General features: G+C 41.2%; 3 protein-coding genes across 4 annotated transcripts in view; 1 reads left to right on the forward strand and 2 right to left on the reverse strand.

Moving 5' to 3' along the window:
* sesn1 (sestrin 1) overlaps positions 1–2,266 on the reverse strand; it is a 51,206-nt gene extending 48,940 nt beyond the window's left edge. Inside the window, exons 1-2 of the mRNA XM_086188646.1 lie at positions 2,201–2,266; positions 1,055–1,367 (exon numbers count right to left, since the gene is read on the reverse strand). Coding sequence (XP_086044772.1) covers positions 1,055–1,327 — 273 coding nt within the window. The 5' untranslated portion in view covers positions 1,328–1,367; positions 2,201–2,266. The remainder of the gene's footprint in view (positions 1–1,054; positions 1,368–2,200) is intronic.
* A 1,496-nt stretch (positions 2,267–3,762) lies between these two features.
* On the forward strand, positions 3,763–8,213 carry cep57l1 (centrosomal protein 57, like 1). The gene is made up of 11 exons (XM_086188649.1): positions 3,763–3,967; positions 5,252–5,423; positions 5,510–5,674; positions 5,774–5,895; positions 6,106–6,207; positions 6,306–6,383; positions 6,566–6,655; positions 6,743–6,817; positions 7,110–7,360; positions 7,448–7,592; positions 7,670–8,213. Exons 1-11 carry the CDS (start codon positions 3,947–3,949, stop codon positions 7,853–7,855), a joined length of 1,407 nt encoding a protein of 468 aa, XP_086044775.1. The 5' UTR covers positions 3,763–3,946; the 3' UTR covers positions 7,856–8,213.
* Positions 8,214–14,058: 5,845 nt separating this feature from the next.
* Positions 14,059–21,446, reverse strand: cd164 (CD164 molecule, sialomucin). 2 transcript variants are annotated; one of them, XM_086190180.1, is made up of 6 exons: positions 21,200–21,444; positions 20,471–20,542; positions 16,096–16,164; positions 15,627–15,740; positions 14,806–14,898; positions 14,059–14,717 (listed from the first exon to the last, which is right to left on the reverse strand). In XM_086190180.1, exons 1-6 carry the CDS (start codon positions 21,438–21,440, stop codon positions 14,542–14,544), a joined length of 765 nt encoding a protein of 254 aa, XP_086046306.1. In that variant the 5' UTR covers positions 21,441–21,444; the 3' UTR covers positions 14,059–14,541. The 2 variants fall into 2 exon arrangements, with proteins under 2 accessions (XP_086046306.1, XP_086046307.1); XM_086190181.1 differs by lacking the exon at positions 15,627–15,740 and having other exon boundaries at positions 21,200–21,446.
* Between the last annotated feature and the right edge of the window lie 647 nt (positions 21,447–22,093).

Consider the following 22,093-nt stretch of genomic DNA (forward strand, 5'->3'; position numbering starts at 1 on the left):
TTTATCCTTCAAATGTGGTTTTCAAACACCTGTGACGGAGATACAAAATGGAGGTAGGATATTCTACAGTTTAACAACGGCAACAGCACTTTGAACTGTCTAATAACTACAATTTGACCCACACTGGATTTGAAGGCTGATGCTGAAATCTATAACAAAGATTGTAATAAGTACCGGACACAAGAAAATTCAGTTTAGAAATAAACGTATCATTATTTTATTTTTTTACACTTCCCAGGGAATTTAATCATTTTAAATTATGACTAATTCTGTTATTTGAAAAAAAAAACAACTATATGAGCACATGTTGGACAACATAGACGCAGATAGCATCGATGACGGGCTGATATCAGACGGTATTATCTGCCGCACCAGTGTCAGTCAGGCATTGTGTCATTAGAGTGTCACGTGTTCATTTGATGGTGAGACCAACGTTTTCATGACATCTCACCTGTGGAGACATTAGCGCCAATTTAATCTGCTGCTGGCTTCTTGTTATGGTGATAACATGAGTGAACATTATCATCCAATTTTGAAGAAAAAGTATTGACAATAAATGTAAACTGAAATATATGCAATAAATTAAACGGCACGTTTGTATCTACGGTCTTTTGAAACCCTTTTAGCGGTTTTGGATTAAATTAGAATAGATTGAGATAAAGTGATCACTTTTAATCATGTCTTTTCAGCCAAAGTTTGCTATACTAACCATTAATGGAAGTGATATCCTCTCACTCACCTTATCAAGCCTTGTCTGTAGAAATTAGACAACTCTTACCAGTGTGGTTAATGGAGAGGATTGCATGCATTCATGTGGTTGAAGGGTTGGTTTGCTAAATCCGTGGCTCTTGTCGTGATCATGTGTTAATGAGTTCATGGTGTCTCATCGTGTCATTGACAGTAATCCACTTGACTAAACATGCATCGGTCTTGGCCAGGTTCAGGTGTTTGCAATGCTTATGAAGAGGCGACGAGATCAGCAGATGGCGAACGTATGAAAGGACGTATGACAGCCTGGGTGCACAGACAAGGACCCTGCATATAATTCTCCTACCTGGACAGCCTGGAAAAGCCGAATGCATCGCTCCCTGACGTCTTCGAAAGGACACCGTTTGGAGAGCATGAGAAGGTGAGCCAAGATGTCATTCAGTTCACTGTTAGGGGGTGCTCCGGATGGTGAGGGGGCAGATGCAGATATGGGCTCGATAGCCTCGACTTTCCTCATGACCTCTTGGCAGATGTTCTCGATGGCTGCTGTTCTGGAGCTGGCATCTCGGCTGCCCAGCCCATCCCACCTCCCCAGAGACTCTTGGTCCTGCACTTCCATTTTTGATGTGGGAATACTGTTTGTGGTCTCCTACAACGGGCTAAACAACAAATAACACAAATACCAGTTAGCATTTTTTTTTTATTTTTCTTTAGCAAACACAGCCTAACAGGAATTACAGCCTGATTAGTACAATGGATGCTGATAATATGAGCCAGTATTTGCTTATAAATGCTGTAGTGTTATGACTGAGTACAGCAGCCGTCTGCATTATCACAGTGATGAAGAAAACACATGAAATAAAAGAGTGCCTCAAATAAAAAGTGCTAAATCATCTGCAATACTGCTAACAACTGCGGTAGATCAATACTGCACTGATAGAGAAGGTTCAAATTGTTAAGTTCACCAATTCACATCTTAATAAATAAATTATTCAATGACCGTTTTTCAGCGGTATTTCTTTCTGCGCATTTGCATGAAAATCTTTAAAACCAGCGTCTACTGCGTTTTAACAGGAATACCGTGATTTAAACGCGGGACATTGAAGAAACTGTTTAGTAATTTATCACATGCACCGACTGCCTGCTATCATCTTCCAAGAAAAAAAAATCCCTGAAAACAGGGTGTTTACTAAAAACAATCCTCCGTCGCCTGATAAATGTTATTACCACATGTGGATTGTTTTTTCACTCCAGTTAAAATGTAGCTCTTAATTTTGTGGGCTACCGTCATGATTTAAAATGTACGAATGCTGAGCATGTAAGCCAAGTCCATTCAATCTCTCCCAGTCTGTTTTTTCCTAACAGGCTTTCAAGCTGCCCATTAACAAAGACACCAGTAAATGTACAACGGAAGCTCGGCGAAAATAAAATTCCTACACAAAAAGCTTTCAATGTGGGGCAAAAACAGAAGGTGTCATACTCAAATACTCACTTTATTCACATTCTTCAACGCAGGTCTTCTGCTACAGTACGCCTTGCTTCAGCGGCACTGACCAGTTAGGAGGAACAGGAGGAGGCAACATCTCGAGGGGTAAACATTTGATTGCCACACAAAGATAGCCAATGAGAGGAGTCTTAGGGAAATTGAGGGCGGTGCTATTGTAACTCTGATCAATGATTGGTTAATGGGTAGTTGCCATCCTCGTGGGGGAAGGGTTTATGGGTGTTGGATTCTCTTCAACAGCTTCCTCGCTCGTTTCGTGGAGCTAAGGCTGTTTTTTCAGAAATACGTCTCCCAGCATACATTTCGTCAACAGACACCCCCCCCCCCCACCGACTCTCTTGTTTACCACATATAACAGACAGAAATCGGACAGAGGAGAGACAGGGAGAGATGTTATTGGTCTTATTCAACCTTCTTTAAAGTCAAACGGACTGCCAGGCTACTACCTTAAAAAGCTATTGTACCCTGAAATGCAAGTTTGTATTTATAGTACAGTCAAAACACATGCTTGAAATATGCCCAAATCATAAAATATGGGCGCAAAAACAGTAAAACAACAATCAACCTGCCACACACCAGAAACTCCAGTGTAGTGTGTAGCATGCTATATTTGACTGCAAAATGTACACAGGATGATTCTCTTTAATAAAATGTCTTTGTCTAATTCTTTTCATTTTTTTTCAAAATTGCCAATACAATACATTATATTTATAGATTACCCTTAAAGGTTACATACAGTAGGCTAGCTATTAATAATTTAACTTTTGCACTTGATCTAAATTAGATCATGTTGGGCTGCCAGTCCTTCGCAGATCATGTTCAGTTAATCATTTTGATTATCCATCCATGCATCCATTTTCTGCCATTTATCCTATTGAGGGTCACAGGGGGCTGAGGCCTATCCTTCAGTCGAATTGCCCAGTCCATCGCAGGGCCAACACATATAGACAGACAACCATTCACACTCACAGACGCGTCTACGGTCAATTTAGAGTATCGATTAACCTTGCCTCCTCTTGTTCTCGGACTGTGGGAGGAACCTGGTGTACCAGAGAGAACCCACACAGGTACAGGGAGAACATGCAGTCTCACACAGAAGCTGGGGCTCAAACCCGCAACCCTGTGACTGTGAGGCGACAGTGCGAACCCCTGCGCCACTGTGCCACTTATTTCCATTATGTTAAGATCAAAAAACAAAAACACAAAGTATAAGTACAAGTTGCAAAAGGCTACCAGTTATGAAAATATGCTAAATGTAATGGGACACAGTATCATATTCCCATCTAAAAGAGCGAGACAGAGATTACATTTCCATATGGTTCAGTCGGAGCCAAGATGACTCTTCTGAGCCAGCTTTGCATAATTTCCAGTGATAGTGTTTCACCTGTGCCAGAAAGATAGAAAAATGTATATAGATGTGCCACTGTGATTAAAAAAAAGAAGACTTAACACAGTCAGCTGACACTCTTAAACTATATTTAACATTTAAACCCTGCGATCATTTGTGGTTAGTGGGGGAGGAACTTGTGCGTAGGCGGAACTACAATCAGAAGTGCAGCAAACAAGAGGGAAATTTAAAAAGTACGGACTGTTCAGCATCGTCAACAACAGACAGGCCAACTGTGGTTCGAGGAAGTCAAACACCAATACAGTAACGAGCGACCCGAGAGGATTATATATATAAATATTGATATGCTTAGGTTCGGAAACGAGTATCACATGTAATGTCACAAGATGGATTCTGACAACGACCAGGTAACAAGACAGCCGTTAGCTAATGAAGCTAACATGTTAGCTTTTACGTTGCATAGTTGTCGTTAGCTACAAGGGTGTCTGAGTGTCTGAGAAGTTTACATTTTACTAAAGGGTGCGTTGCTAAGTGGGATGGTAAAATATAGAGGCATTATTAATTTAGGTTTGTGACATTAACGACGTTTCATTCTCTAACGGCGATGCTCTTGTGAGAATAACCTTCAGTCAGGTTGGCGCAGTGGAACCGTTCATGAAAAGTTTAAAAAAAAAAGTCATGGCATTTGAAAAAAAAAGCAATGTCCATGCATGGTGAAGTTTTTGAAAAATAAGAAAGAAATTTTGGGAAAGTCGGAGAAATTTGCTTTGCCATTAACTTAATACTTAAGTGCTGGCTCAGTCCAGATTAATTAAGGAAGGTCTATTTTGCTTAATATCGATGTACATACATGCATACATACATGCTTATGAGTTCTAACTGTGTTTATTTGAAGACAGACGTCTCAAATAGATTGGCAAAACAAAATACAACCACTTATCAAATGGATAAGTGAATGGACACAAACTCAATACTTTCTCAGTCTTCAATTTGAAAAGTTGCTCACGTTTTGAAAGGGTGTACGTACATTACTATGCTATTATAGTATATTTTCATTATATTAGTATTCACATAATTTAAGTGAAACTTAAATTTATCTGAAGTTTTATTTCAAAAACTGAAAATGTACAGGTAAAAATTGTAAGAACACTGAAGTGCTTCGACAACCATCCTATGGATATCATCCACGATTCCCGTAGGGAGCCATTTCTTCATTTCCTTTCTTTTCTGCATTAAAATACTTAATCTGTGTTTTACAATTGATGAGATGTGCTGTTTTTCTTAGTTTATTTTTATTTTTATCAACTTGACTAAGTCAAACAAAAAAAAGTTGTGTGAAGACAGCTAAATTTGTTGTAGTTTGTAGTAGTGAGAGTCTGCTGGGAACTTGAGTAACTTCAATGTTCATCCAAAAATATTTCAAGAACGATTGCAATAACATGTATATAGATTTTTTTTTTGTTCCAGAATTTATGGCGTTTAAATATAATACTTTTATATTTTTACCTTCTTCATGGGTTCTTACCAACATGACAGAATTCAAGAAATTTGTCTTGTTTTTTGGAACTTTTTTGGAAAGTTTCTGAAAAATTGCAAATAAATCAGTAAATTCTGAGTTGCAAACACATCCTTAACCACCCCCCACCCCTCGCCCTGACCCCCAACCCCCCATCTTACCTCTTCCTCTGTAGGTTTTAGACTCGCCCTCCAAAAACAGTTACATCGGGAGTTATTACCAACCTCCAGACAGGATTGTACAAATACCAAGAGAGCCTGAGCTCCCTGTGCACTCTGCTATGAGTACCGCACCCCGGAGGATCAGTACTGGGATCTCACATTCCAAAGTCAATATTGACAGCAAAGGTATGACTCAGCTCTTACATCAGTAGGCTTGTGGTCACTTTCGCTTGCAGTCACAGGTGTGATATTCTCGTCTTGTTTAACTTCAGCTGTCGTGGATGCACTAAGAACCCTCCAGGAGAAAATCAGGCGTTTGGAGCTTGAGAGGAAGCAAGCTGAGAAGAGCTACCGGCAGTTCTACCAGGATGCTCAGAAGCATCAGCCAAACACAGCATCACACACCGGGCCTGAGACAGAGAAGTCTAACAGGAAAGGTAAATGATGACTACTGCTAATGGAATTGTTATTGGGTTGAATTGGCACTTTGAAACTAATTCACTTTAATCTTGTTTGTTTGTTTGTTTGTTTTACAGAGCTTGATTTAAAGCTTCATTCCGCTGAGTCTCGCTGTAAGGTTCTTGAGAAGCAACTGGACTACATGAAGAAGATGGTTGAAAATGCCAAGAAGGAGAGGAGTGCTCAGATGGAGAATCAGGTACAAACTGCAAAACAAAACTTTGTTTAAAAGTAGAAATGAACTTGAAGCCTGACATCAGATAACAACATAAAAGATTTAATGTTTCAGTCAAATAAGATATATTCTAGTGACGGGAAAAAAACCCCACTTTCATTGTCTGCATTTTAATGACATAGCATCCATGTTACTCTTCCTCTTCTTTCTCCTCCTCGCTCGACATTACCAAAGAAGCAGCAGCCAAACGGCTCCGACAACCAAACTCAGCAAGAGAAGCTGGAGAAACTTGAATCGGAATATCACAAATTGAGTAAAACCCAAACTCTGGCAGAGGTAACAAGAGCACATTCAGCTAATCCTAATATAAACTGAGAGATTCTGTGGATTATATACAGAACACATAGCACACATTTGCTGCAATGCCCTTCCAGATGAAGCTTGCTGTTCTGGAGCAGAAACTACTGAAAGAAGAGCACGAGCGTAAACTTGTGCAAGAGAAGGCGTGCGAGGTTAGTCCAGATTGAAACACTCATAATGCCTCCTCTTTTCTTTTTCTTTAAGTAAGAAGCTCAATTTTCTACAAACTGCAATATTCTCATATCAAGAAGGAAATAGCCAACAAAAAAAGTCTTTGAAATGCTCAACACAAAAAGAGGCTCTGTGTTTTAAACATGTTGTTTTTGGTACATAGCTGCAGAGGGAGTTGGACCTCAGCCTTCGATTGGCTTCACCAGCATCTAAGGAGATTAAACCAAAGAAGAAAACAAAAAAGGCCACTGAGGTTCTTTTCCAGCCACTTAAACAGATTCATTTGTAATGGAGCAGTGACTTTGGACAGAGTAGTGGTAACGGCTTTCTTCCACCACAGAAAACCACCAGACAGAATGAACTGTCATCACCAAGCGGCAAAAAGCACCAAAAACTGCCCTTCGTTGCAGGAACAGTAAGTAGACTAATTAAAAAAGAGAAAGAAAGAAGAAGAAGTCTTTAAAAAAAAAAAAAAAGCCCTGACAACAGGAAGCACGGTGGTGCAGTGGTTAGCACTGTCGCCTCACAGCAAGTAGGTAGCGACTGGTCCAGGGTGAACCCTCCCTCTCGCCCAAAGGCTGCTGGGATCGGCTCCATCCCCACAGCGACCCTTAACAGGATGAGCGGTAGAAAATGGATGGATGGATGGATGGATGCATGGCCCTAACAACTTGATTCCTTTTGATTTGGTTTCATCTACGTTACAGTCGACAAGCCCGAGCCACTCAGTCCACGCCAACGTCCAGAGTATCCTTCACATGATGAAGCACCACCAGCCCCAGCTGTGTGAGCGAGTCAGCGCTCTGCAAAGGTGCGGAGGCGGAGTCAAGAAGAACCTCCAAAAGGAATTTTCTCCATCTTGTCCTAACAAGCCTGAGCCAGGAGAAGCAGACCCGTCTCTGGGGTCGCTGTCAGACCTGCTCCTGGCCCTGCAGGACGAGCTGGGCCAGATGAGCTTGTGAGTTAATATCTCAATTTGCTTTTCTTGCCACTATATTTCTCAAGATAAATTGATATTGTGCGTGTGTGTACATGTATGAGACAGTGAACATCAGGAATTGGTGCGTCAGATAGACGCAAACCAACATCAGGAGCAGAACCTGGACCTGCAGAGTGAAGTGGAAAGGTTGGAGGTCAGAATGGAAGAAAAAGGAGCGCAGATCACAAAACTTCGAAAACACCAGGAGACGGTACGTAAGCCACCCACTTGAACCGGGCGCTTAAAACCCTTGAGTCTGAAGACCGATGTCCACCGTCTCTGTCACAGGTCCATAAATTGACCAGTGAAGCCAAGAAGCCGAATGATATCAGGCTTCCGGATCCTGCTCCTCTTCAGACCAAACAGAAGGGGAGGAAGAGAGGTGCCGCCTCTCAGAAAAACCTGCAAATTCTCAGACAGACACAAAAGTTCCGTAACTGCCTGAAACAAGACGACATTTCCTGGGAAACATGAGGTTCTCTGAAAGACCCTGAATACTAAGTACTGGCTTTGATAGCACAGCTGACTGAACAACATGACTCCCCCTGGGTGTCTTTTCAGAAGGTCTCCAGTTTGTTCTTAGAAAACATCACCAATGAAAAAGGGAGAATAAAGTGTTTGACTCTAATCTTAAAATTAACGAGAGAAGATAAAAGCCTGACTGATCATTTATGGCTCATAGCATAAATTTCACAAACCCAGTTTCCTCAACCTAAATGAAAAGCATGTTTGGAAACTGTTTAACGAAGTATTCCTGGTTCTGATGAATCTACTGGAAATATTTTTTACATTTTTAATAAAGTTTATTCTCTCTCCTGATGGTCAGTTTTGTGATGGCACCACTAGATGGCAGCACTCAGCCTTTACGAGACAAAGGTGAAGGTTTTCACCTATAGTTTTATAGTAAAGACAAAATAACGTTGTAAAATGTTGCCTCATCTTCTGTCTAACCTTCTATGCTTGAGACTTTGTGGACTCTTGCTGCATCAGCTGAGAGGACAGCTGAGTAAATGCAGTCCCTGACCACAGGATGCTTTTTATGGCTGAACACAAGCTGGAGGAATTGCTTTTTCATCATTTTATACACTTTGAATGTCTCAATTCTCTGAAATTCCACTATGATAGTGGTTATTTATCGTGAATGTGGACTACTTGCATGAAAAAAAACACATCTTGCAATGTTATGGCAGTTAAACTATTGTTTACACACCTTTTGTGTGAGGAATAACCACATTTGGAAAGCTACCTCATAACTTTCCAGCATTATCTCCTCATTATCAACCTTCATATTTAGTGTTTCATCACATTTTTTTTTGTCACACTGGCAACCTTTAAGTTTCCTCCCAGTCGCTCCCTTTACCAGAAATAGCTGAGCCACCGACTAAACATCGGTTCCAGAGTCCGCAATTGTTGAAATACTAAATTGAACGAGTGGACATTCCAATCCTGACTGCTCTGTCCAAGACTCACAGTCATGGGGGGAAGACTTTAGTTTGGTTCTGGTATTCCTGGCATGAGCTAGCTTGTGTATGAGAGCGCCTTAATGCATTGTTTCTCTCTCTGCTCCTATATTAGATTACACAGCATGACTGGACACAGCAATCAGGTTAGCCGGGGCAAGTTAAGACTCCTCCACCATGGAAACATCTATCCTGACCCTGCAACTCTTGATACCTTGTGACTGCACACCCTTTCGTTTTTGTCTGGTGTTGAACAGCGGTGTATGTAGGAGGGCTGCGGTAGGAGCTTTTGCAGTGGGTGTGTGAAAGGATTGCCTATAAACAGCTCCTCCAGAATGAAGATAAAGACATGTAGCGGTGAACCAATACACCGTTTAGTCTGGCGTTTCCAGATTTACATCCTGATACACTGAAAAATAAGTATATTAATCAGCAAAATTGCATCCATTAAAAGAGTTACAGTTTTAATAAACACAAGGTGGAAATTGGGGTGATTTAAAAAAAAAAAAAAAAACTCAGCCGCACATTTGAACTGGATGTAGTGTGCGTGTGTGTGTGTGTGTGTGAGAACCATCTTTCACTCATGAGAACAAACACTTCCTTTAAAAGTATCTGTTTTTGCAAGTCAAGCGGAACTTTGGAGTGACCCTAAAACTGTGTGTGTCCTGTTAGGAACACAACACAATGGGCCTCACACACGTACACACAAGCAGATGTTTTAAAATTTTGCGTGTGGGAACAGCTTCACAACAAATGTGGTGTTAGTCGATAGTTTTACACTTCCCAGTTGGTTAAGATCAAATTTAAATGACCGCTCTTGATCACTTCAAATCAGAAAAGGCAGTTTATATTTAGTCCTTTGAATAATTATTAATGATGAAAAAAAAACAATTTACCTCATGAAAAAAGTAGAACAAGGGTCCTCATTCATGAGATGTTATGAAATTTGTTTTCATGGAGAGTGAAAGAACCAATATGTGTTGATCATTTCATGAATGAGGCCCATTGTTCATTTTATTTGATCATATTTCAATGTTTATATGGGTTATTGAGTTGACATATAACATAACATATAGGGGCAGCTGTGTAAAGGTCCTTTTAAATATGAGCATGACGGTCGTGTCAGATTTGAGGTTATGATCCTGGGGCCGGCAAGAACCGATTTTTTTTCCTGTCAGCAGGTTTCATGAAGGAGGAACAAATGGAAGAGAGAAAAGATAATGCATTTGCAAAACAAACTTAAAGGTCAGACAGGTGTTTCCACGTATAAACTGAGTTTGCAGTCATGGAAAACATGGGACTTTCACAAAGGAGCACCGGCATCTCCAATAATCCTCTATGTTTTCTGGTAATTTCCATCCATCGTCGTCTTCCACTTATTCCTTACTCGTAAGGGTCGCGGGGGGGGCTGGATCCTATCCCAGCATCAACGGGCGAGAGGCGGGGTTCACCCAGGACAGGTCACCAGTCCATCGCAGGGCCAACATACAGAGACGAACAACCATTCACATTCACACCTACGGTCAATTTAGAGTATCAATCAGCCTCGTCCCCAAATTGCATGTCTTCGGACTGTGGGAGGAAGCCGGAGTACCAGAGAGAACCCACACAGGCACGGGGAGAACATGCAGACTCACACAGAAAGATCCCGCGCCCAAGCCGGGACTCGAACTCGGAACCTTCTTGCTGAGAGGCGACAGTGCTGACCACTGCACCACCGTGCAGCCACTTTCTGGTTATTTGGTGGTTTAAAATGAAGCAAAAACCCTATCAGTGACCCAAAGTGAAAGGAGCTCAATTAAAGTGGAACAGTTACACTTGAAGGAGTCCAGTCAGGTGGAATTCCGTCACATTTCTCTTCCTTTTAGCTCCATTTGAGACCCTGCAGAGCCCAAATGTGTTGATCTGAACCTCAACAAAGGGTCAAAAGATATTTGAGAGGTTAAGAGACTTTTGATGGGATTAACAAAAAATAGCAGACAAATATCTTTCTGGATCTTATTAACACTCATCATTTGCACAAAATGCCCACCCAGGTTGAGACAAAGCGATGTTTGAACTTGATACCTTTTGTTGTCGGGGCAACCAGCCTTTTAATTGTCACCATGGCGATGAAGCCTTACTCCGTGACCTGGTTTCGCATCATCCAAGCAATTTGTGATTTGTCATGTAAATTACGAGCTCCAAGAAAGGTGACACTGCTGTCAGATGAGGATTTGTTTTAACATTTTTCAAACTTTATTGGTTTAACATTGTGAAACTAAAAGCAGCACTAGAAAGAAACAAAACAAAACAAGGCAAAAACATTGAGAGGGGAGGGAAAAAAATAAAATATAAAACATTTCAGGAGGGGTTGTGTTGCCTTTAAATGTCTTAATATGGCTGTGTGTGTGCGAGTGTGTGAGTGTGTGTGACTGTGCTAATAAAGTTGGGTGAGAAGAATCGTACCTTCAAGACTGATGGCCTTGAACACAATGTGAAAAAAAACATTTGGCACTGGTGTGTGCACATCAAGCCACAAGGCAAAGGAGGGAATCGGAACATTTTAACTAATCGCTCTTCAAACTAAACACTGTAAGGCTGAAAACTGACAGGAGAGCTCTCCCTGACCAATTTGGATTGTTTTTTTTTCTTAAAACCTTCCTCGGTGGAAGAAGAAGATTATTGAAGTAGAAATATTGCAGTTAAGAATACTAGTGGTTTGTGGTTGTCGGGTTAAACCAGTGATTTGATGAGAGGGTGAAAAGCCGTCTGAGCCGGAACTCATCTACGCCAAACGACAGCTAGCGTAGCCACTTTAGCAGCATTTATATGCGATAGTAGTAGTGTGTGGTTCCTCAAAAATAATAATGCAGGCAGTTAAATGCTGTTCCAGTGCATCTAACAACCTTCTAAAACAAAAAAAAACCAGTATGAGAAGCTTCAGACTAGACGAAGTTAAGGCTGAATGTGAGACATTTTAAGCAAAATACAAGACAGACAAAACACTCGACGGGGGTCTGAAAGTGCTGAGTCCCAGTGTGGCGTATTGTTCTTTTGTTTTGTTTGTTTGATTTTTTTTTACAATTTTATACTGACATTAACTGAATAAGGCACTTTTCCTGAAGAGGTGCAGGGACTTGAGGCAACACAATGACCTATTGGAGGTGTTTTGATGCGCCACAGCATGTGATGCCATGTTCTTAAGGAATGCAGCGGCTGTGTCGTGCGAGCAGCTGTGGATGATGCTTGAATAATTCACTAAATTTGGGTGGGGTGGGGTGAAAGGACTCCTGCTTGCAGAGGGTGAATGCATGTGTGCAACTAAGGCAAAACTCTGCACCCTTGGGGGCGGTGGTGGGGGTGGGGGGTGTCTTTGGGCTGTAGCCTAATGCCACCAGGTAATCATAGGTTTAAAAGGCGTGTAAATGGTGAGCAGCAGAAAACAGCTTAAATTAGGTAAGCAAAAGACGACAAAAAAAAAAGTCTGCACGCATGAATTTCTTACGGATTGTGGTCATACGAAAAACAAAAATGATTCAACCATGGTCTAGTTAATATTCAAGACTGCAATACCTGATAATATTTATACAAGCATATTTTTTTTTGTTTCTTTCTTTTTTTGGCTTATAACCATAAAAACATTTACAAAGACAAAGTCACAAAAACAAAGCTTGTCAGTGCAATGCTTCATTTCCATGCCAAAAACTGAGGGATTTGGCTCAATGCTCACGGGTTCAAGGCATTCTTCCAACTAGCATACAAGCTAATAATAATCAAGTGGTTTTTGTAAGTGTCTACATCCTTAAGAGCATATGCAAATGGGAAAGGGGACAAAGAAAATAAATCTCCAAGCATCCAGCATGCAATAATGAGAAAGGCATTAAAAACATTCATTTCAGTGACAAGCCGCTACACCTAAAAATGTAGATTAATGCTCCTTCATGTAGCCTTCTGAAAAAAAATAAAAAAAATAGAAAAAAAAAGGACAGGCTATGTACAGGAAGGGACAAAACTAAAGAAAACAATCACACAGCTAGCAGCAAGCTAATTAGAAACATAAGCACTAGCACGGCCACGTGCAGCCGCACTTCCTCGACCGCTTCTCGTTCGAATCGCCCAAAGGAAAAAAGGAAAAAGAAAAAAGCAAGAGGTGCTGTGCTCACTACTAAACAAGCACATCGTTTTCAATTCAAATCCTCCGATTCTCAAGTAATTAAATTAATCGATTTAAGCTACTGTCCCACCTTCGGAGCGCAAGACTTTCCTGCCACTTCGTTGGTCGTGTTGCTAAAAAAAAAAAAAAAAAAACCCCAGACAGAACCAGCGAGATGGGAGGAAATGTGACGCGTCAGTGGGAGAGTACCTTAATTTATCATTTATACAACATACACCCCGTGAGAGGACTATTACGTTTCATGCGCTATGAATATAGTCCTGGAATTCATTAGGTGTGCTGTATTACTAACGAGCCTCGATGGTGACGGCACGATCTGTTGCGTTCTTCGATACCGACGGCGGCTTTTCAGTCCAGCTGGGATTCTACCGCTAATATCAGCGCCGCCGTCCATCAAGTCAAACAGAAACCAGGTAGGAAAAAAAAAAAAAAAAAGAACAAAAACTCTTCCGTTTCTCTCTTTATGCTGGACATTAAAGGCACTTGACAGCTAATCACTGTCCACGTCAAGAAAAGGTGCATGCCGTCTTCTTTTATATACCCTATTTTATACACTATTTAAACAAATTAATTCTTTCATCATTTCTAAAATATTGTACAACTATTCATTTTGACCCACGCCCCCCCCCCCTCCCTGTATGTTTTCCAGTACTCCACTTAAAAATGGGACCAAAGTAAGCAACCTGACTGATTTAAATTGTTGATGAAGGGATCGGAAATTAACTTAATGCATGTTTATTGCATTTATTCGCTCTAATAGCAGTTGATTTAACCTCTTTTTTTTTCATAAGTTGAATGGGTGAAAACCCAGGAAGTCAACAAAAAGCACAGCCCTCCTAAACGCCTATTAAGTGTCACTCGTCAAAAAAACAAAAAACAAAAAACAAAAACAACTGTTTACCAGAAGGATCGGTTCTTTTGTCCTTTTCTTTTGGTGACATCAGATGACTGGCTGTTGAATTCCCTCGTCTATCTATAAACACGTTTTTACATGATACAGCTGCGTGGGGAGGGAGAGGGAACCCACCCACCATCCGACAGGCTAAATGCAACACTGACAGTTTTTGTTTTTCTTTTTAAGAGTAGCTATGAACTCAAACAGTGTTTCCGAATCAAGACGGGGAAGAAAAAAAAAACGACAAAAACAAAGTAGCTGCTCTGCTCTAAACAATCAGCAGGAATTACTCATGTGGCGTATTTCCTTAGCTACTAGCTGTAAATAACGGTGGAGAGTGAGCTTCAGTGAGTGACTAGTGTGACGGAGTTGGGTGCAGCTACCCGATGATGTGATCCATATACTGAAAAGGCTGCACAATCACATCACTGGGTGGGGGGGGGATCTATATGGTGCAGAAAAATCCTCAATTCCCCCACCAACCACAAGTGGCACAAACATCTAGAGCATCCGCTTGAAAACACTGTTTGAGTATGTGGTGATGAGAGCATGCTGAGTGCAGAGTTATCTCAGCAGGAGGGGGCAGGGAGGGGGTGGGGTTTCTGGGGGATCAGTTGCGTGATGTGGATCTGGAAGTGCTGCTGATGCTTCAAAGGGTGTGGTAGTTGCGGTCCTTGGACTTGCAGAATTTATACAAGAAGAAGATGACGGCCTGCAGGCCCAGGACCAACACGATTCCACCAATGAAACTCGCGGCGTCGAAGGTGGAGTTCTTCTGAGGGGCGGGGGAGGCGGTAATCGGTGAGGTGGTTGTCACGGTTCCAGCTGCGATAGGAGGAAGAGGATAGTCGATCAATTTTTCTTCTCTTCATACAGTGATGGATTGACAAAGATGCTCCATCATGTTACTTACTTGTGTTGGAGGGCGAAGCTGTAGTAGTGGTTGTGGTGGTGGTGTTACCACTGGGGGTCGGAGCTGCAGTGGAAATGGTGGTTGTATTTTCCGCTGCAGGGTCAAAGCACGAAAACATAAATCTGACTGGCTGAGTTGGTTAAGCAGTAAATGAAAAGATCACCAGCGACCAACATAGGCGCAATCCCGACGGTCATCGGAGAGGCTAATCTATGCGATGTATAAAGCGCGAACAGAATCGCAGAATTTGACGTGAAGTGCCGCAACACGGGCCTCAGCCTGGCTCCGTTGTTAGATAAAGTCGAACTGCCAGCATCACCTTTGTTATTTTTCCTTTTTTTTTTTTGCACGGTACAAACAGTCTCCTTTGTAACATCAGGGAAAAGGAGTATGTGGTCATGTTTTTGTTGAATAGTTGAGCCAATATTAGGTGAGCTTGCTGGAGGGGAAAAAGAAAAGAAATGTGAATGTGATGTTGCCAGCAACTGGTTTAGAGCAAATGAAATCAGGCTCCAGGTCATCTGTTCGTCAGAGGATGACGGTACCGGGAGTGTTACGCATGCTTGTACCGGAGCAGACGAGGAAGTAACAAACCAACAAACTAAAACTACATCTCGAGCGAGCAACAAAAAGACTTTTCTCCATATTTTGCCGTTTCAATCGACCTTTGACAATGCGATCAAAATACACACATCAGAGCCAGAACACTGATCTGTGTATTTGACAGATTGAGACCATTGTTTCAAGCGCCAGACAAGCCTGCAGAAGGGAGGAGCAGGGTTTTGGGTTTTTTTTTTTTGGTTCTTTTAGTCACTGGTTACCTTTGGTGGGCTCAGGGATGCTGCTGTTAGAGACAGTGGTGGCAGCAGGGGTAGGGGGGATTGAAGTGTTGGGGGCAGCAGTCGTAGAAGTATTTGAAGCCTGGGCGGTTGGAGCTGGACAAGGACCCATCACCATGATCAGGGTTTTAACAGAGAAAGCAACCAAAACAACAACAAGAAGGTTATGCTCAGAAAACACAAACACACCCACACCCACAAAAAAAAAAACAACACGCCGCTCCTTGGTGATTTAATTGAAATGTTGCCGCCAACACAAGCACACACATGGTTAGAGGAGACAAAGAAGCTGACCATCATCTCACACAGAATCTGCATCTCCTTTTTGGGAAAAATTGAGTTTTTTGGTTTTTTTTTTTTTTTGAAAAACATATGGATGGATTGTGCAGATTCTTTTGTAAGAGTGTTCATTCCCATTACAAACATCAAACCAAGATGGGGCGGGACTTACCGGAGCAGCTAGCGTTGCTGCAGGTATTGTTTTCTGCCAGAAGAGTCACATTGATACAACCAACAAATGCTGGAAGACATTAAAAAAAAAAAAAAAATGAGTCTGATAATCTGAATCGATGGCTGATGAATAATTGCCAGCGGTATCGTTTGCTTAATGTCTGGTATTTAATATTCACTTGAACGCTAGGCTGCGTCAGTAACATGATGTCCCACTTTTATGTCCTCTACAGAAAAGTTGAGAGTTGTTTTCTTACTTGCACACCCACATCCTGAAGTTGCAACACTTAATTACCTGAAACCTGTTCTGGATGCATGTAATTTCATTTGTAAAACCATCCCAATGTTTTATATGGCAGCATGAAGCAATAACTCCCCAAACGAAATACGTACACTGAAAATATTTTCTTGTATAAGTGCTGAGCCATAGTTTCAAAGAGTAGTCACTTTTATTTTATCTGATTACTAATTAACCATGACAGGGGACTTTGCTCCGCACGCCTTGAAAAACAGGAAGCTGAGATAGAAGTGTAGCACTGTTCTCAAAAGTAATAAATGTTGGTAGTTGGTTAAATCATTTCCATAATTTACAGCCATGACCCCCCTCCCCACACACACACACACACACACACACACACACACATTAAAACTCTAATAAATAATGTGTTCTTGTGGTAGAAATGAGCTGGTGTAGTTTAACACCCAAGAGTCATGACTGACGGTTCCTTGTGACTACAGATTCCTTTCACACCTCGTTGTCTTCGCTTAACTGCTGCTGTTCAAGCTTCTCTGTGAACAGAGTTAATTACAATCCCAGATATCAGGCACGTCTTGTTGTCCAGAACGATATCTCTTATATACCAAACTCATTCACGAAGTAATCGAGGTGAAATTATTCACTGAAAGACAAAAGAAACCGCCTGAAATTCTGATTAACAATACAAGATCTGATTGTTTCATACTTTTGTTTTTTAATTAAGAAGATAAAAGAATATAATCTCACAGAATCATAGCAAAGGAAGCTGTATGTGGTGCACCTGGTGCTATACAACACCCTCCTGCACTCACTTTACTTGTTACACTCTAATCCAGAGCAAGCAAAGCTAAAGTCTCCTACAATGGTTGCCCATAGATTACTGACTTTACCAATAAGGCTGCAGCCGCCGTTGCAACCCTCCTTTTCACCAAATAGGGCAACAACAACAAAAACTGACCCAGTGGCGTGTGTTACTTCTCACAGGGACAATTTACAACCATTGCATCAGGTTATTGTGCACTAGCAATACCTAATACTTGCCAATCCTGTTCGTCGTGGTTGTGTATTCAAGTTATGTGGTTACTGAGATATAATTTTACAATGTCGTCTGGCTTCAATCACGATCATTTACCGCTAATGTGCTCACAATGTTTAACTTTGCCCATGCCTCTGCAAAGTTTACATATTTGTTTTATTTTTCTCAAGTTCCATTCTGGTTCAACATCATAACTTGTCATCTCGTTGCGGCTCGTAGTCTAGAGAAGAAGCTTAAGTGTGAGTCTCATTTGAAATTTAAGAAAAGTAAAACGCTCCAAAAAAAAAAAAAAAAAAAAAAAAAGCTGTTGATGTGACTTGTTGGTTGTGTTTCCATTTAACTATGAAGAGAATTCAAAGCAAACATTGAAAACACAGGGTGAAAGTTTTCTGAATCTGAATAAAATACTAGGTAAATTAACGAAACAGTGGAACGCACATTTGTCAGAGGGTGGCAGTAGAGGTGATGTTACACACGGCTGTGCCAACAGTAGGAGAAGGAGAGGTCAGATCTGTACCAGTAAAAGTGGGGGAGGTCTTCAGAAATTACATTCAGTTGGGCACATTTATATTGTTCTTTGCTGCCAGCTGGCATGGAGGACAAAGTCTGGGAATATATCTCTAAGTTCAATGCTATTACAAATGTTTTGAAAATTAAGAAAAAATACTCTTAATATTCACAAGGTTTACATCTCATTTCAGTATGTAAATGCTCTCAAAACTTATTTTTATAGAAATATTTTCGAGAGACATTCCATGATTGGCTACCTGCTTTAACTGTTCAAAAAACACATTATAATGTGTACCTATTTTCATCCATTTGTAGTGAGAGACTAAGTTCTGTTAAGAGTCTCTGTGGCTTCATTTTTCACTCCTCCTGTGGTCTCAGGCTAACATCTGTGGTGGGTTTTTCACCTGCCCAGAGGTCAAAGGGCAGTTATCTTGCAGGCAGCTGTGAAAGGTAAGACCAGCTCTCACCCTTTTCCAAGATGGTGACATAATCACGATGTGGTTGTACGGAGCCAGAGATGTGAGTGAGTGAACGCCTCAGGGGCCTCAGAGAAAACAACCTCCGAGCACTCAAAAAAGCTTGGTCACACACTCCGGCCTGGTGTTACTGAGTGTACACGTATTAAGTTTCAGTACGTTTAAACACTGGGCTGCAGTGAAAATGCACTTCTGATGCCAAAGGCTTGTTTACACAAGATCCCTAAACCAAAGATAAATCTAGTAATGACAATGTGGCAGGCGCTTGCTTCCTGCAGCAGTGTGTGGTTACGCTGTACTGTTTCAAAAGCCATCTCAACTGGCCAGAGACGACCTCTCTCTTTCTCTCTCAGCTGAGCTTTTATCAAATAAGCAATCCATTCTTGAATCTGAGGAAGGCTTTAACTCTTGGCTTACTGTGTGTGTGTGTGTGTGCGTGCGCACGTGTGTGTGTGTGTGCGTGCGCACGTGTGTATGTGTGTGGTGTCAGCAATCTTGTGCCTGGCTTTATCCTGTGTTGTGCTGCTGGAGGTCAGCGTGAGTCATTTGTTCTGGTTTGTAACAGCCCTCAACAGTGTGTCTGGGAAGTCAAGAGGGGAAGAAACATATTTTCAAACCAGATAAAGAGTCCACGTCTTGCTTACATCAAATGAGGGTGGGTGGGGGTCTTTGTGTGTACTTAATTTGAAGTATTCTGTGAGTGTTAGTTGATAATCCTGGACTGTTTTTTGCATTTAGAAATACGGCATCTCTTTGCTTTGAGGTGATATACATGACGGCTGCCTCGCTTGTCTGGTTTAACCAACACATAAAAGGATTGAGCAATGTACTACTAAGGGTCTACTTCACATTCAGAGGCAACACATAAGGAGGGTGTGGGATCATTTCAATGTGGCCTGTTCTGTTTGAGAAGGAAAGCTTCCCTTTTGGGAAAGTTGTCGAATCGGTCAATTCCCCCGGGAAATAAAAGTATCTGTGCAAGTCAACTGATTTAAGATTTGCTACACAAACTAGTAACACAGAATTTCCCACATAGTACATTTCACTCTAGGGATTTAATGCCAACTACATTTTAAGGGATCACGGAGCACTCTTATCTTATCTACACACACTTTCCCTCCGCGCTTGTGCTACGATTTTGTTTTCCCTCTGCTCCCCGGTGTGAGGATATTGCCGGCTTCCTGTCACACATCCCTCCACTTCCTCTTACGTTCATCTTTTTTACATTCACAAGAGACCAGAGTATATCCCACTACACACACACACACACACACACACACACGCACACACACACACACACACACACACACACACGGAAGTCAGCAATAGTGCTGCTCAAGCAATCTCATTCATATTTGCTGAGTTAGACTGAAATAAACATGAAATATTGCAAGATTACACCTGTGACCTCATTTGCAGATAACAAAATGAACATGACCGGTTATGCTCCTCAACTCAGAAAAAACAAACAAAAAACAACAACTCAGGAAACAATGTGTCATGCGGTTTTGATCCGGTAAGTCTCTTGCTGCATATTTCTAAATCACAACCGACAGACCTCCAAATCAGCATATTTCTCAACATCCCCTTGATAATGCTTGAGTTAGGAGAAATCACTCATGTTTAAACAGATGTTTCCATTAACATAAACAAATCGTACAGCAGCAGTGTGGAAAAATGAGACACGATCAGAATTACAATGTCCAAAAGATATAAAACTATAAGTAAGAAAACCACTCCCTTGCCTTGGGAGTCCTCTATAATTCATGGTAGGAAATTGTCACCATAGGAATTAAACCCAATCCCTGAAATGATGTGCGATTCAATGCCAAAACAGTCAATCCAGCTTCTCATCACTCCTTACCAATTGAATAAAACACAACAAATTGGAATGACATCATGCCAAGTCAGCAGTTGGGGCATACATTCTCTCCATACCAAGGAATCATATGTCCTATCAGTTCAACTTTCAAGACAATTAAGACCACATAAAGACCTTGGTTGTCTGTGTGTGTGTGTGTGTGTGTGTGTGTGTGTGTGTGTGTGTGTGTGTGACATCCTCTTTCTCCACAAACCTACCACACATTTGGATACTCACATGTTGCACAGTTAACCCACTGGCAAGAACTAGTGGCTTCACATGAAGTACATGAGAGGGCAGAACATTCAGCTGAAAACACAAAATGAAATCCATTTAGATTACTTTAGAACCACAGGTATAACTTCAAGGATGTATGACAGAATATCGAACCTCTCCCTCCCCTACCTTTAGATAATGATACTGCTTTTAAACGGAAACAATTACTTCATACTGAGCAAACATAGCAGGACATTATTACAATGTAGTTAATTATAAAATGTGTCACAACACATTAGCCGAGGAGGCGATTGCATAACAGCTGATCTGGTTCTTGATCAACTCTTAGAAACTGAATCGCCACTTAACGACAGTTTACAACAGCAACGTCTGTAATGCTCACAATAATAAAATAAAAGCTGGAGCACAATATGAATATGAAATCGGAGCATTTTGTTGCTCTTAGCCGGCTAAAGCATTAGCTGCTTCAGGCAACTTGGACTGGCCAGCGTGGCCAGAGAAGTTGACACGCGAAATGTATATTTTATATAGCCAGAAAAATGATGACAGACAGTTGTCAAACTGGAGTAGAATATTCAATTTCAGTTTTTTAAATAAAACGAGGGCGTTCCGGCTGACTTAAAATCAGCTGAAAGGCTAGTGAGGATGTGTTGACGGGCTACGTAGAGATATAATAGCACGGCCGGTTTAGCTAGCCGCTAGCTCAGCGGTGAGAGGTCGCCAACTTACCTGAGTCTGTCGCGGCTGATGCGCCGATCAAAGCCAGAAGTAGAGCGGAGAAAAACACCTTCAAGTACATGCCTGTTTCTGACTTATTGCTCTGTCTGCTGACAAGGGAAGAGAATATTCTAGAAAAAACGTCGAGAATGAGACAGAGGAGATTTCTCAGCTCCTTTCCTTGACTTGACTTGCGTATGCGCTCGATGCTGTTGCTATTAGCTAGCTCGCTACTTCCTACTTGACAGGTCATGTGGCACTTTTACTGGGAGGGGTGAGAAATGACCTGCCCGGGCGGGAGGGGTCTTATTTATTTTCCGTTACCAGAGGTGGAAACGGCACTGATATATTTAGTTCTCATAAGAGATTTAACTTGAGGTAAACTCGCAAAGTTCGAGCTCTCACAAAAGTAAAAGTGGACAACTGTTTACTTAGAATTTGGATATGGAACATACCATTTGAGATTATGATTGACGTGACAGGAAAAATAAAACGCTCATGTAGCAGTAGATTAGATTAAATCTCAGCATTTTCAGCTACAGAAACCATTAAAATATCAAAAACATTTAGGTATTTAAGGGCATTATTAAGTCTACTTTTCTAATTTCTACATTTGATGATTAATATATGTTTACAGTGTGGTTTTTTTTTTGCTTGTTTGTTTACACAAGTCCTCAACTTTCTTCACTTTTCATTTATGTCAAATTCAGCTTTTAAGAGTTTTCATATTCACACTTTTTCAGGCACATAATTCTTTTAAACAATAAAATTTGTTAAAGGAAGACTTCATAAAAATAAATACTTTCTGATATACCAGTCATGCCAAAATGAATTCTAAAAGCTTTATTTGGAGCCCCCTTCTTTAAAAGGCAATCCTAAGAGCAGGATGTGAAACATCCCAACTAT

The sequence above is a fragment of the Aulostomus chinensis genome, chromosome 20 (genome assembly GCF_037954235.1).
Source record: "Aulostomus chinensis isolate RoL2024-O1b breed Wild chromosome 20, RoL_Achi_v1.0, whole genome shotgun sequence".
Lineage (NCBI taxonomy): Eukaryota > Metazoa > Chordata > Actinopteri > Syngnathiformes > Aulostomidae > Aulostomus > Aulostomus chinensis.